Consider the following 12,399-nt stretch of genomic DNA (forward strand, 5'->3'; position numbering starts at 1 on the left):
GACAAAACACGAGTCCAAAACTGGTGGCCCATAAAAATGCAAATTATGCGCGTATCTTTTGAAGCGTAGGCAATTATCTAAAACAATAAGCACATATACATACACATATACAAAAACATATAATCTAATCTGACCATATCAGAAACAACTATACAAGTTCACACCAATAAACAGTTACATTACAAATTACAATTTCCACGTAAAGAATTTTCATTGAAATATTTACCCATATACGCCCAATGTAAAAACTTATTATTATTTTTCGTCTTGTGAAACAACGTCCAGTCTGTTTTCCTGTCTACTCTTAAATCTTTCAAACAGGTAGTATGTCGACATACTAGTAAATGTAATTAGATGGAGCAAAGTGTGTCTTAACATGAATATTTGCATATCTAACACTTTTAACTATTTTCAGACTCACTGTCAAACGTTGACATCTCAATATATTTAAAAGCAACCGAAGGTAGATAACTGAGATATTAAAAGTACAAAACTATATAAAAATCACAAAGACTCATTGTAGACGAATGATCAGGTGACACCCGGATATCTGAATAAAAAGAAAGCAAATAAATTTCCATACCATTACAAGTCCGAGCATAAAAGTGGTCTTTTCTTTTTCATTTTCGAATTGCAAATCTTCAAACGCGTCTGTCCATTCATTATCATACAACTCTGAAAATTCCTCTGCTAATTTTGTTGGTCGTTTCTCATCACTGAGATCGGCTATGTTTGGATTGTTGTAAGTCAAGTTTGCGCCTGCTACTTTACTTAACCTAGACAATAAAATTATTCATGATAAGTTCACGTCAACATTTTGTCACATTTCCTTCTAGTAATTTGTTATTTCATTTTAAATACACATTTCCTTTCTCGAAATTATCATATTGTTACTGTAGTATTCGTATGTAAATCATTGGTATCTATTTTGAATTGGAGGAAAAAACATAGTTCAAAACCAATCTTATCGAAATGAATATAATTAATTACAATCAGGACATTTTGGGTAGAACACTATTCTTAACAGAGCAAATATTTATGATCGAACTTCACCTTCCTCTTTGACACCTATCAAAGTAATGAAACTTTTGTTGTTGCGCATTTCTTGTATTCACACATGTATACATACGATAGAAAAAACAGCGGGTAACGTGAACAATCAAAATGCAGTAAATAAATAAACAATTTGAATGACAAATGTTTGAGTGCACTAAAAAACACTACAGTTCGGACATGATTACATCTAGCTTGTCACAAGGGTAGATTCAAATGTACTGAAACGTAAAAATGATTGAACTACTTAAATCTTATGTTCATTTGTCTCTGCCCTATAAGGCATTTTGTACGCAGGTTTGAGGTATATATTTATATTGGAAGAAGGAAAATATGGATTTCAACACTTTTCAGCTTAATTCGGTTTTACTCTTATACTTAGGAATCTGCTTAGTTGGTAATTTATCAGCATATGCATAAGCTTTGTAATATAAACTTATATATGCCACAGGGCTCGTGTTTTCATGATAACGCACATTCTCTCAACATTAAGCAACTTTAGATAAAAAAAACAAAACAAGTTTTTCGACGGTCGACGGATTCAGTGCATTATTTTTATACCGTAAATGGAACATCGGGGTTAGTTTCGAAGCAGAATAAAAACACTGAAAAGAGTACACAATCGTATCTTGAAGTATCATTATTTACCATAGCAACAGGGATGTTTAAAATATCTTGAATCTTGACTTTTAGTATGTAATCAGATAAAAATATTAAAATACATTTATCTTTCCTGTTTCATGTAGCTTCAAAACCTTTTCACTTTAAAGTAAGTAGATCTAATATATATATGATATATATGTTTTCTTTTCATTTATTTCAACAAATACCGAAGCTCAAAATACCTACGCAGTATTCTTCACTTAAATTTTATACGGAAAACTTTCAGTGCATGCCATTATTATTCGCATGGACTACTGTAGAATATAGTTAAAAGCTGAAACGGTGTTCCTTATATAGGCTAGTGTAAAAGCCTCTGAATTTTAAAGTTAGATATACAGGACGCGTGGTTCGTTTCTATGGTAATGGTAATATGAATTAAGTTCAATATATCTTATGACAAATCAAATTTACCATTTATTTGAAAATGGCCAGGATATAATATTTTTACTGTCGCTAATTTTCACAATAGCTGAAAATATAGATCACTATTCGTAACGGAAGATTCAAATAAATGTATTTATCCCAGGTTTATTAAATCATTCAGGCAGTAATTTGCACGAGATTATCGTGCATATAAGGTTTATATACTCCAAATATTGGTTTTCTATTCATTCGAAGTCTTCGTATTGTGTTAAACGTTACGTACATAGAGACGTATGGCTGAATCGGAGGAATTATTAGAAGAAAGAGCACGTGGTCGGACATTTTCAAATAATTCTAATACTGTGAATTCTGATGGTTCTAGAGATGATAGTGATATTGAACAATTTCAGTTTATGAGATCTTATTTCGACCAGCAGTTTAAATCATTGAAACGTGAGTTACGAAAAGAAATACACTCAACTTCGTCGTCCACACTCAAAAGATTCAAGGACGTTACTTATTCGAAGGATTTTCGTTACTCTGGCAACAAAAAGCAATTTAATTTTAATTTAGAAGTCACTGAAGGACTTGACGAAATAAAGGACTTAGTCAGTCTAGGAGAACAGTTGAAATCCTTCGAAGTCGTGAGTTCTGTTAGCAAGAAAGTTGCCCATAGGAATAAATTGATTAGAATTGCCGGCAAGTCCGCCGGAGGGTGGGACACTGTAAACGAATACGAATCGGACGACCTGGCAAGTGAAAGCGACGATGATAAACGACTCAAACGAGCGGAGAGTAGAGCACTCGCCAAACAGAAAACCCGCCGACAGGGCCGAAAACCGATTCCTACGCCGAGTCCTACTCCCGCCGGCTTTAGCGGGAATTACTCTCCTGTTGTTCCTTTCGGTACACAAGCGTCAGACCCGAACAACGCTTCACCCTTTTTTCGTGGCTTCAAGGGATCCAACAATAAAATCGTTCAGTGCTTCGCCTGCGGCGGATGGGGACATACTGGACCAGAATGTCCACTTCAATACTCAGGCCCAGGAACTGCCTTTAATTCCGTTTCCGGAGTCTCCGGCAACCAGTGGCACAGACAGCAACAGCTACTGCAGCAACAATACCTACAGCAGCAACCGCCCCAGTTTGTGTCATTCAAGACAGATAATGAACAGAAGTCTGCCTCAAAATAATGAGTTCAAAGATGAGTATTTGTTTATTGACTTATTTTGCAAAGATATGGAGAACAGTTTAGAAACCATTTTATTTCAGAGTAGATACCAGAAAATACGTTTTCATGATGCTCATTCTGTAAGCAATTCTACTTTTGTTAAAGGTCGTTTACATGATCATGCTGAATTTTGGGAAAATACACTAAAGGTGCCCAGTTATATTTTAGACGTTATAAAAAATGGGTATAAAATTCCATTCCTTCAGATTCCGAATAGTTATTTCATGAAAAACAATAAGTCGGCAATGTGTCATTCTGATTTTGTCACTGAGGCTATAAAAGATTTAGTCACTTCCGGTGCGGTATTGTAATGTCCACTGGTACCTAACAGTGTAAGTCCTTTGTCAGTAGCAGTTAACAGTGTTGGAAAAAAGAGACTTATTTTATACTTAAGTACTTTAAATAGATATACATTGTATTTGGAAAGATCATTTCAAATTTGAGGATTGGAAAGTTGCTCAAGAACTTTTGAATATAAAGGGGTTAATGTTTAAATTTGATATTACTTCAGCATATCATCACACTGACATTTCGCCCTCTAAGCATAGTTTTCTGGGTTTTTCATGGATTGAAAATAATGTTAAAAAATACTATATTTTCACAGTCCTCCCGTTCGGTTTATCAACTTCCCCTTTTATTTTTACAAAATGCCTGAGGTGCATTGTAAAATACATTAGGATAAATGGTGTAAGGCTTGTGCTGTTTTTAGATGATGGGTGGGGTGTTAACAAAACGTACGACCTTGCGTTTAGGGATGCAGAGTTTGTAAAGTTAGTTCTGGTATAGGCAGGATTTCTTATAAATATTAAAAAGTCAGTGCTTGTACCTACTCAAATACTTGAATGGCTGGGTTTAATCTGGAATTTATTAGAAAGTTTTCTCAGTATTCCAGAGAGACGCTTACACAGCGCCTTGGATTTATTAAAGTCTTACAAAGTCAAATTGCCTTTTTTGTCCGCAAGGGAAATTGCTAGCTTTACAGGAAAGGTAGTTTCCATGATTTACATGTAATGACTAAGAATTTACATAGGGCTATTGAGTCTAGGAAAAATTGGGATGCTGCGATAGATATTTCAAAAATTGCAGGCTTTTATGAAGAATTACTGTTCTGGGAAAATCACCTTTGTAAGAATCCTGTAAAACATTTGTTTAAAACTAACCCGGATGTTCTCACTATATTTTCTGATGCTAGCAACTTGGCCTGTGGCGCCTTTATTGAAAGCCATAAGGATCAAGTTTGTCATAAAAATTGGTCTTTCGCAGAACAAAAAGAGAGTTCTACTAGGAGAGAACTGACTTGTATATATTTTGCTCTGCAGAGTTTTCTGTTCTTGTTAAGGGGGAAACTTGTACATTGGTGTACGGACAATCAGAATTGTGTACGTATTGTAGAAGGGGGGAGTGTTAAGTCTAGTTTACATAAAACCGCCCTTCAGATTTTCAGTTTATGTGTTAAAGAAAATATTTCTTTAGACATTGAATGGGTTCCAAGAAAACAAAACGAGATTGCAGATTTTATCAGCAAATGTTTTGATATAGATGATTGGGGTGTTTCAGATGAATTTTTCTCATTTATGGATTCTCTCTGGGAACCCTACACAGTGGATAGGTTCGCTAATCACTACAATAACAAGATAGCTAGGTTCAATATCTAGATTCTGGGTTCCAAATAGTGAAAAAGTAGACGCTTTTTCCTGTTCTTGGAAGAGAGAAAATAACTGGTTAATGCCACCTGTTAGTCTAGTTCCACGTGTAATCAACCACTTGGTACAGTGTAAAGCTAAAGGCACTTTAATCGTTCCAAACTGGCCGTCAGCACCTTTCTGGCCTATGATTTTTGGAGAAAGTAGCATCCAAAATGTTTTATTTTGGATATTCTGCTTTTCTCAGCAGGGCAGAACATTTTTATGCAGCATTCCAACAACAGAACGATTTTTGGGCCAGATTTTTGTAGTAAGGTTTTGGCTATTAGATTTGACTGTGAAAGTTAAATTTGTAGTAAATTTAAAGTTCTGACACAGTAGAGCAATTAAGCTATCAAAAGTCTCTTGTCGGAAGTGTTATCAAATTCTTATTTCGGATTATTCATTTTTTCCGCCCGGCTGATTTACATCTGGTCATTTACAAACGCCACGTGATTTTTACTACGAGTTCATTTTATCAATGGATAGTATTTCAGTTGACAATGTATCGTAATACTAGACACGGGATTAAATCATTTTATGATTGATTATTGATATACATCATTATTTTGAATACTATTATAGATTTTTCTCACTATGTTTTTCCTTACTAAAATTGTTCTATTTGATGAAAAGGGGAATGACACAAGATGTTTTATGTATTAGGTATTATGAATAAATTCCATTTTGATTATTTATAGAAGTTTAACTGTAAAAATTCTATTAAATGTTTAGTTGATTTGCTAGTTTGCTATAGAACAACTTTCTTTATTAGCCGAATAGTAAGTTTTTGCTTAAGCCGAATGGCAAGTTTTTTGTTATGATTTGAATGGCAAGTTACGCTTGAGCGGAATAGCAAGTTCTTTCTTTTTGTGCTGATCTGACTTTGTGTATGCGATGAATGACTCAGTTCTATTTAAGTTCAATAGCAAGTTCTTTCTTAGCCGAATGACAAGTGTTTTGTTTGAGATGAATGGAAATCTTTTTTTAAACGAATGCCAAGTTTTTTGTTTTGAGCCAAATGCCCAGTTACACTTGGTTGGAAAGATAAGTTCTTGAGCTGATTGGCATTTAGTTTTGATCTGAATGACAAGTTCTCAATCTGCCGAACTGAAAAGGTTAAGCCAGATGGCAATACCTGGTGTTTTTGTTTTGAGCCGTATGGCAAGTTTTGTTAAAGCCGAATGGCAGTCTTGTTAAAACTGAATGACAAATTTTGTTAAGTGCTGAATGGTAAATTACGTTTGAGCAGAATGACAAGTTTTTTCTTTTTTTTATTTGAGCTGATTTGTAGTTTATTTATGCCGAATGGCAAGTTTTATGTGAGCCAAATGGCAAGTTTTATGTGAGCCGAATGGCAAGTTTTGAGCCGAATGGCAACTTTTTGTTTAAGCCGAATGGCATAATTTGTGTGAGCCGAATAGCTAGTTTATTATTTCCTAATTGTTGCAAAAAAACCGAATACATTTTTCTCTTTATTTTACGTTTTGCAGATCTGGTTGATTCAACGTTACATACAAGCAAATACCAGAATCCGGAGTTGTCTTCCCTGGCTGCCACAATTTCTGATATAGTGCTACAGTCGAAAGCCACGAACACTAAGAATAATTATGAAAGAGCCTTCCTTGTTTGGAGACGTTGGGCATCTAAGTATGGTATTTCGCCACTTCCGACATCAGAATCTGATCTTTCGATTTACCTAGTTTCTTGAATTCGAAAGTGTGGATGAAGCATTTTATGGCATTAAATGGGCCCATGATCTAGCTGTTTTTTTCTAAAAACAGTCCTTGTACGTTGTTCTTCGTTCAGTCAGTCAGGGAGGCAGCTCGCAGGATACCAGGTCATTCTGTTTCTAAAAAGGAACCGATTACTCCAGAAATACTGAAACAACTAGTCTCTATTCATGGATTTGAGAACGCAGATTGTTATGAATTAAGAAGTATATCAATGTGTTTATTGGCTTATGCGGGTTTTCTTCGCTTTTCTGAGCTGGTTAATATAAGAAGATGTGATATCGTTTTTAATGCAGATCATATTGCTGTTTTCATTGCTAAGAGTAAGACTGATGTTTACCGGGATGGTAACTGGTATTTGATTGCTAAGACAAGGTGCGAGTCTTGTCCAGTAAAAATGTTAGGAAGATATCTGAACAGCGCAAACATCAAGCCGATTCAGAAGAATTTGTTTTGTGTTCATTGTCATACTGTAAGCGCACTAAAAGTTATAAGCTAAGAGGTTCAAGCTCTTTATCGTATACCCGTGCTAGGGAACTTTTACATGAATTGCTTGAATCTATTGGTCTAAACAAGAAGCATTTTGGTCTTCATAGTTTACGCGCGGGAGGGGCTTCGGCAGCGGCAAATATGGGGGTACCAGATAGGTTGTTTAAAAGACATGGTAGGTGGAGGAGCGAAAAGGCCAAAGATGGTTACGTGAAAGATGATATTTGCAAGAGATTATTAGTTTCTAAGTCTTTGGGATTTCAAGTATAACTTAATGACCTTCTCTTCAATGAAAGTTTTCACTTTAATGTTGTTAATTTCTCACAAAGCGTGCGTTATTCGTTATATTTGAAATGTTTTTAGAATTAATATTTTCGAAAAGTTAAAGTAGTCTTAATTTTTTTTAATTCAGTATTGATTTAATTATTAGCGTTCTTAACTGGTTATGCCTTAGTATACAGCCCGTTCTTTGTTGGTCGGTATAATACACAATACGAGACTGTTCCTATTTAATCACAGTGTTTTGTTGTTATTTCTCCAAATGATTTGTTAAATAGGGGATAAATGATTTATTTCCGTTTGAGAGAATCGAATTAGGAAATAAAATAGGGTTATTATAACAGTAGATTGATCTGGGATGCAGTATTCGGCTCGAGTGGATTTTGCCAGATCGGATCTCACGAGGCGCGCAAGCGCCGAGTGTGATCCGACCTTGCAAAATCCACGAGAGCCGAACACAAAGTCCCAGATCTAGCTACTGTTATAATGACCCTTTTATTATATTCCTTTACCATTTTGCTTCTTGTTTTGTTCTTGAACGAAATCTTCAATGTTTATCGATATTAAATGGAACTTAATGAAGTTTTTATGTGCGCTATTTATAGAAATGTGTCGGGTCATGCATATTTATGAAAATAGTCCGACAGCATACAATACGGAAGGTACAATACGGAATTTAAAAGGTACAATACGGAATTTCTGTCTGCCTGTTCATATTTAATGTGAAATACAAGCCGATTTTTTACAGAATTTATATAGGTATATAATAAATGTATTTATCCCAGGTTTATTAAATCATTCAGGTAGTAATTTACACGAGATTATTGTGCATATAAGGTTTATATACTCCAAATATTGGTTTTCTATTCATTAGAAGTCTTCGTATTGTGTTAAACGTTACGTACATAGAGATACCCTACCCTCCCTCCCACATCTACTTTAGAAATTTGTTTTTTATTTTCTAGTATATTAGTCTTAACATCTCATTTTTGTTATTTTAATGGGACTGATAGTACTGTTGAATGGAATAGAATAAACGTTGTTTATTATTGGAAATAATAATATGGATGATATCAGTAATTAGAATGATCAGTGATAGTCATTGAACTTTAAAATGATTGAAGTGATTGTTTATATTAACTAGACTATGTTGGACAATATACTTGGAATAACGACAGTTTTACTGTTATAAATGTGTTTGTATAATGAACTGGGAATGAACATTGAAAGTGTTAACTCACGATTAGATTGAATGACACTGAGTGTTTAATACACAGACTGAATAACTTTATATAAACTAGAGCTATCACTAAAGGTGATGAATGTACCCCACGCATGCACTGACACAGTACATTGCAATTTGACGCACACAAGTTTGCATAATTATGTGGACTGTATGTATATAGACTGTATGAATACAGTATAGTAACAAAAAACAAAGTCCAATAACTATGCAGAATATTTATCTAAAAGAATGTAACATGCACCATGCACAACTAGGTTTGGTACTGATCACTTGTGTGAAGTTTCATTAAATTGTGTGCAAGGGTTTGGTAGATTAGGCACGCACAAGACTGCATATGCAGACTGTATGTACATAGTATGTTAACAAGAAACAAAGTCCCATAACTCTGCAATTTTTGTCGCTGAAAGAACCTAACATGCCCAATGCACAACTACTGTTGTTACTGATCACTTGTGTGAAGTTTCATTAAATTGTGTCAGGGGGATGAGGAGAGATGGTGCGCACAAGATTGTGTCTATGTATATAGTATAGTAACAAAAAAAACAAAGTCCCATAACTCTGCAATTTTTTTTTCTGAAAGAACCTAACATGCCCCATGCACAACTACTGTTGTTACTGATCACTTGTGTGAAGTTTCATTAAATTGTGTCAAGGGGATGAGGAGAGATGGTGCGCACAAGATTGTGTCTATGTATATAGTATAGTAACAAAAAAACGTTGTCCCATAACTCTGCAACAAATTTTTCTAAAAGAACCTAACATGCCCCATGCACAACTACTGTTGGTACTGATCACTTGTGTGAAGTTTCATTAAATTGTGTCAAGGGGATGAGGAGAGATGGTGCGCACAAGATTGTGTCTATGTATATAGTATAGTAACAAAAAAAAAGTCCCATAACTCTGCAATTTTTTTTTCTAAAAGAACCTAACATGCCCCATGCACAACTACTGTTGGTACTGGTTACATTAAATTCTGTCACGGGGATAAGGAGAGATGATGCGCACAAGATTGCGTCTACGGACAGACGGACAGACAACCTGAAACCAGTATACCCTCCCTTACAACTTTATTGTCGGGGGTACAAAAAGTTGATTATTTTTCTTATGATATAATGACACCGCTATTGATATATATATGTTATGAAATATTGTTATGTTGTAATACAAAATTTCGATATAATACACAATACGAGACTGTTCCTATTTAATCACAGTGTTTTGTTGTTATTTCTCCAAATGATTTGTTAAATAGGGGATAAATGATTTATTTACGTTTGAGAGAATCGAATTAGGAAATACTTGCCGTTAAAAGTTACTGTAGCTAGAAAACCACAAATTACATCAACGCTTTAAAATCATGTACTTTGCAAGAACAAATGCTATAAAGTCTGCGCCAGTACTGACACGTAACGTCATGACGTACTGTGAAATCAATAATATTCGTGGGGGACTAATTTTCGTGGATTTCGTGGTTTCGTTAATCCAAGAAATTTAATCCGAAAGAAAAAGTGAAATTTCCATTCATTTTATGTTCAAAAGTTGAAATTCACGAATTCATATCCCCACAACATGCCGTTTTGATCAAAACCACGACATTTCATGTCCGCGAAATTAAATGAGTTAACACTATATAACATCATGGTAACGCAATAGTATTTTGACTCGTTTCTGTGGTTATTAGTTCAGTATCGTAGTATTATAAAACCATCTTGTATCAAATCAGAGACAGGTTGATGTAAATGTCCAGAAGAATGAAAATACAAACATATTTAGCTTGTCGTAAATTCTCACATTTACTTCCAGTATGACATGCCAGCAACTTTAACAAATACTAAATGTCAACATGTAAACAAATAACAATTACATCTTAGACGACATATATTTTAATAAATACACGAGGCGATACCTACATCAACTTGTATATTCATTTCTGAAACCTTCATCAAGGAATTCTATTACCTTGAGGCTCTTATCGACAAATTTTAAGACTTTTCAATAGTAAACATGATAATCGGTTTCATCAAGTTTATAAGAAACACGCGTAAAAATGCTTTACATTATGTACGTGGCAATTGTAAAATTGAAATGACGGTTTCGTTTTATGGTGTTTACACAATGAAGCAAACCATTTTTGGTCACAGAACATTTCTTTTCCTTCTTTTATTTCATCATTTGTAGTATTTTGAACTATTATGTATGGCAGCAAATAATCTGTAGTGCAGTTCTCTTAATTGATAGAAAATAAAATGGACTTTTAAAAAAGTTTGACTTATTTCAGACTAGAGGACCATCATGGTCCTGGATCGCTCATCTGTCCCAACATGACCCAGTTTTGAACTGAGTATGATGTCGTTTTTGTCTATTATTTGACATAGTGACCTAGTTTTTGAGCTCATGTGACCCAGTTTTGAACCTGACCTAGATATCATCGAGATAAAAATTCTGACCAATTGTCATGAAGATCCATTGCAAACTACGGCCTCTGGAGAGGTCACAATGTTTTTCTATTATTTGACCTAATGACCTAGTTTTTGAAGTCACGTAGATCAGTTTCAAACTTGACTTAGATATCATCAAGATGAACATTCTCACCAATTTTCATGAATATCTCATTTAAATTATGGCCTCTAGAGAGGTCACAAGGTTTTTCTATTATTTGACCTAATGACCTAGTTTTTTAAGGCACGTGACCCAGTTTCGAAAGTGACCTAGACATCATCAAGGTAAACATTCTCACCAATTTTCATGAAGATCTCTAGAGAGGTCACAAGGATTTTCTATTTGTAGACCTACTGACCTAGTTTTTTACCGCATGTGACCCAGTTTCAAACTTGACCTAGATATCATAAAGATGAACATTCTGACTAATTTTCATGAAGATTCATTGAAAAATATGGCCTCTAGGGAGGTCACAGGGGTTTTCTATTTGTAAACCTACTGGCCTAGTTTTGGATCGCACGTGACCCAGTTTCTAACTTGACCTAAATATCCTCAAGATAAACATTCTGACCAATTTTCATGAAGATCCATTGAAAAATCTGGCCTCTAGGGAGGTCACAAGGAGTTTCTATTTTTAGACCTACTGACCTAGTTTTGGATCGCATGTAGCCAAGTTTCAAACTTGACCTAGATGTCATCAAGATGAACATTCTGACCAATTTTCACGAAGATCCATTGAAAAATAAGGCCTCTAGGGAGGTCACAAGGTTTTTCTATTTTTTAGCTTTTTTTAGACCTACTGACCTAGTTTTGGACCGCACTAACCCAGTTTCCAACTTGACCTAAATATCATCAAGATGAACATTCTGACCAGTTTCCATGAAGATCCACTGAAAAATAAGGCCTCTGGGGAGGTCACAAGGATTTTCTATTTTTAAACCTACTGACCTAGTTTTGGACCGCACGTGACCCAGTTTCAAAACTGACCTAGATATCATCAAGAGGAACATTCATAAAGATCCCATGAAAAATATGACCTCTAGAGTGTTCACAAGTAAAAGTGTACGGACGCACGCACTGACGGACGGACGACGGACGCCACGCGATCACAAAAGCTCACCTTGTCACTTTGTGACTGGTGAGCTAAAACATATACTCTCTAAATAGTTTACATAGTACTTATATATTTTTTGGCCATATCTTGATATAATTCCAAACAAA

General features: G+C 34.9%; 1 protein-coding gene across 1 annotated transcript in view; it reads right to left on the reverse strand.

Annotated features, from left to right (window-relative positions):
• Positions 1-499: 499 nt before the first annotated feature.
• Positions 500-12,399, reverse strand: part of LOC128552561 (uncharacterized) — a gene marked incomplete at its 5' end in the record, with an annotated part of 41,079 nt that continues 29,179 nt past the window's right edge. The window contains one exon of the mRNA XM_053533614.1: positions 500-776. Within this exon, the coding sequence (XP_053389589.1) occupies positions 515-776 (262 nt within the window). The remainder of the gene's footprint in view (positions 777-12,399) is intronic.

The sequence above is a fragment of the Mercenaria mercenaria genome, unplaced genomic scaffold (assembly GCF_021730395.1).
Source record: "Mercenaria mercenaria strain notata unplaced genomic scaffold, MADL_Memer_1 contig_2911, whole genome shotgun sequence".
NCBI lineage: Eukaryota > Metazoa > Mollusca > Bivalvia > Venerida > Veneridae > Mercenaria > Mercenaria mercenaria.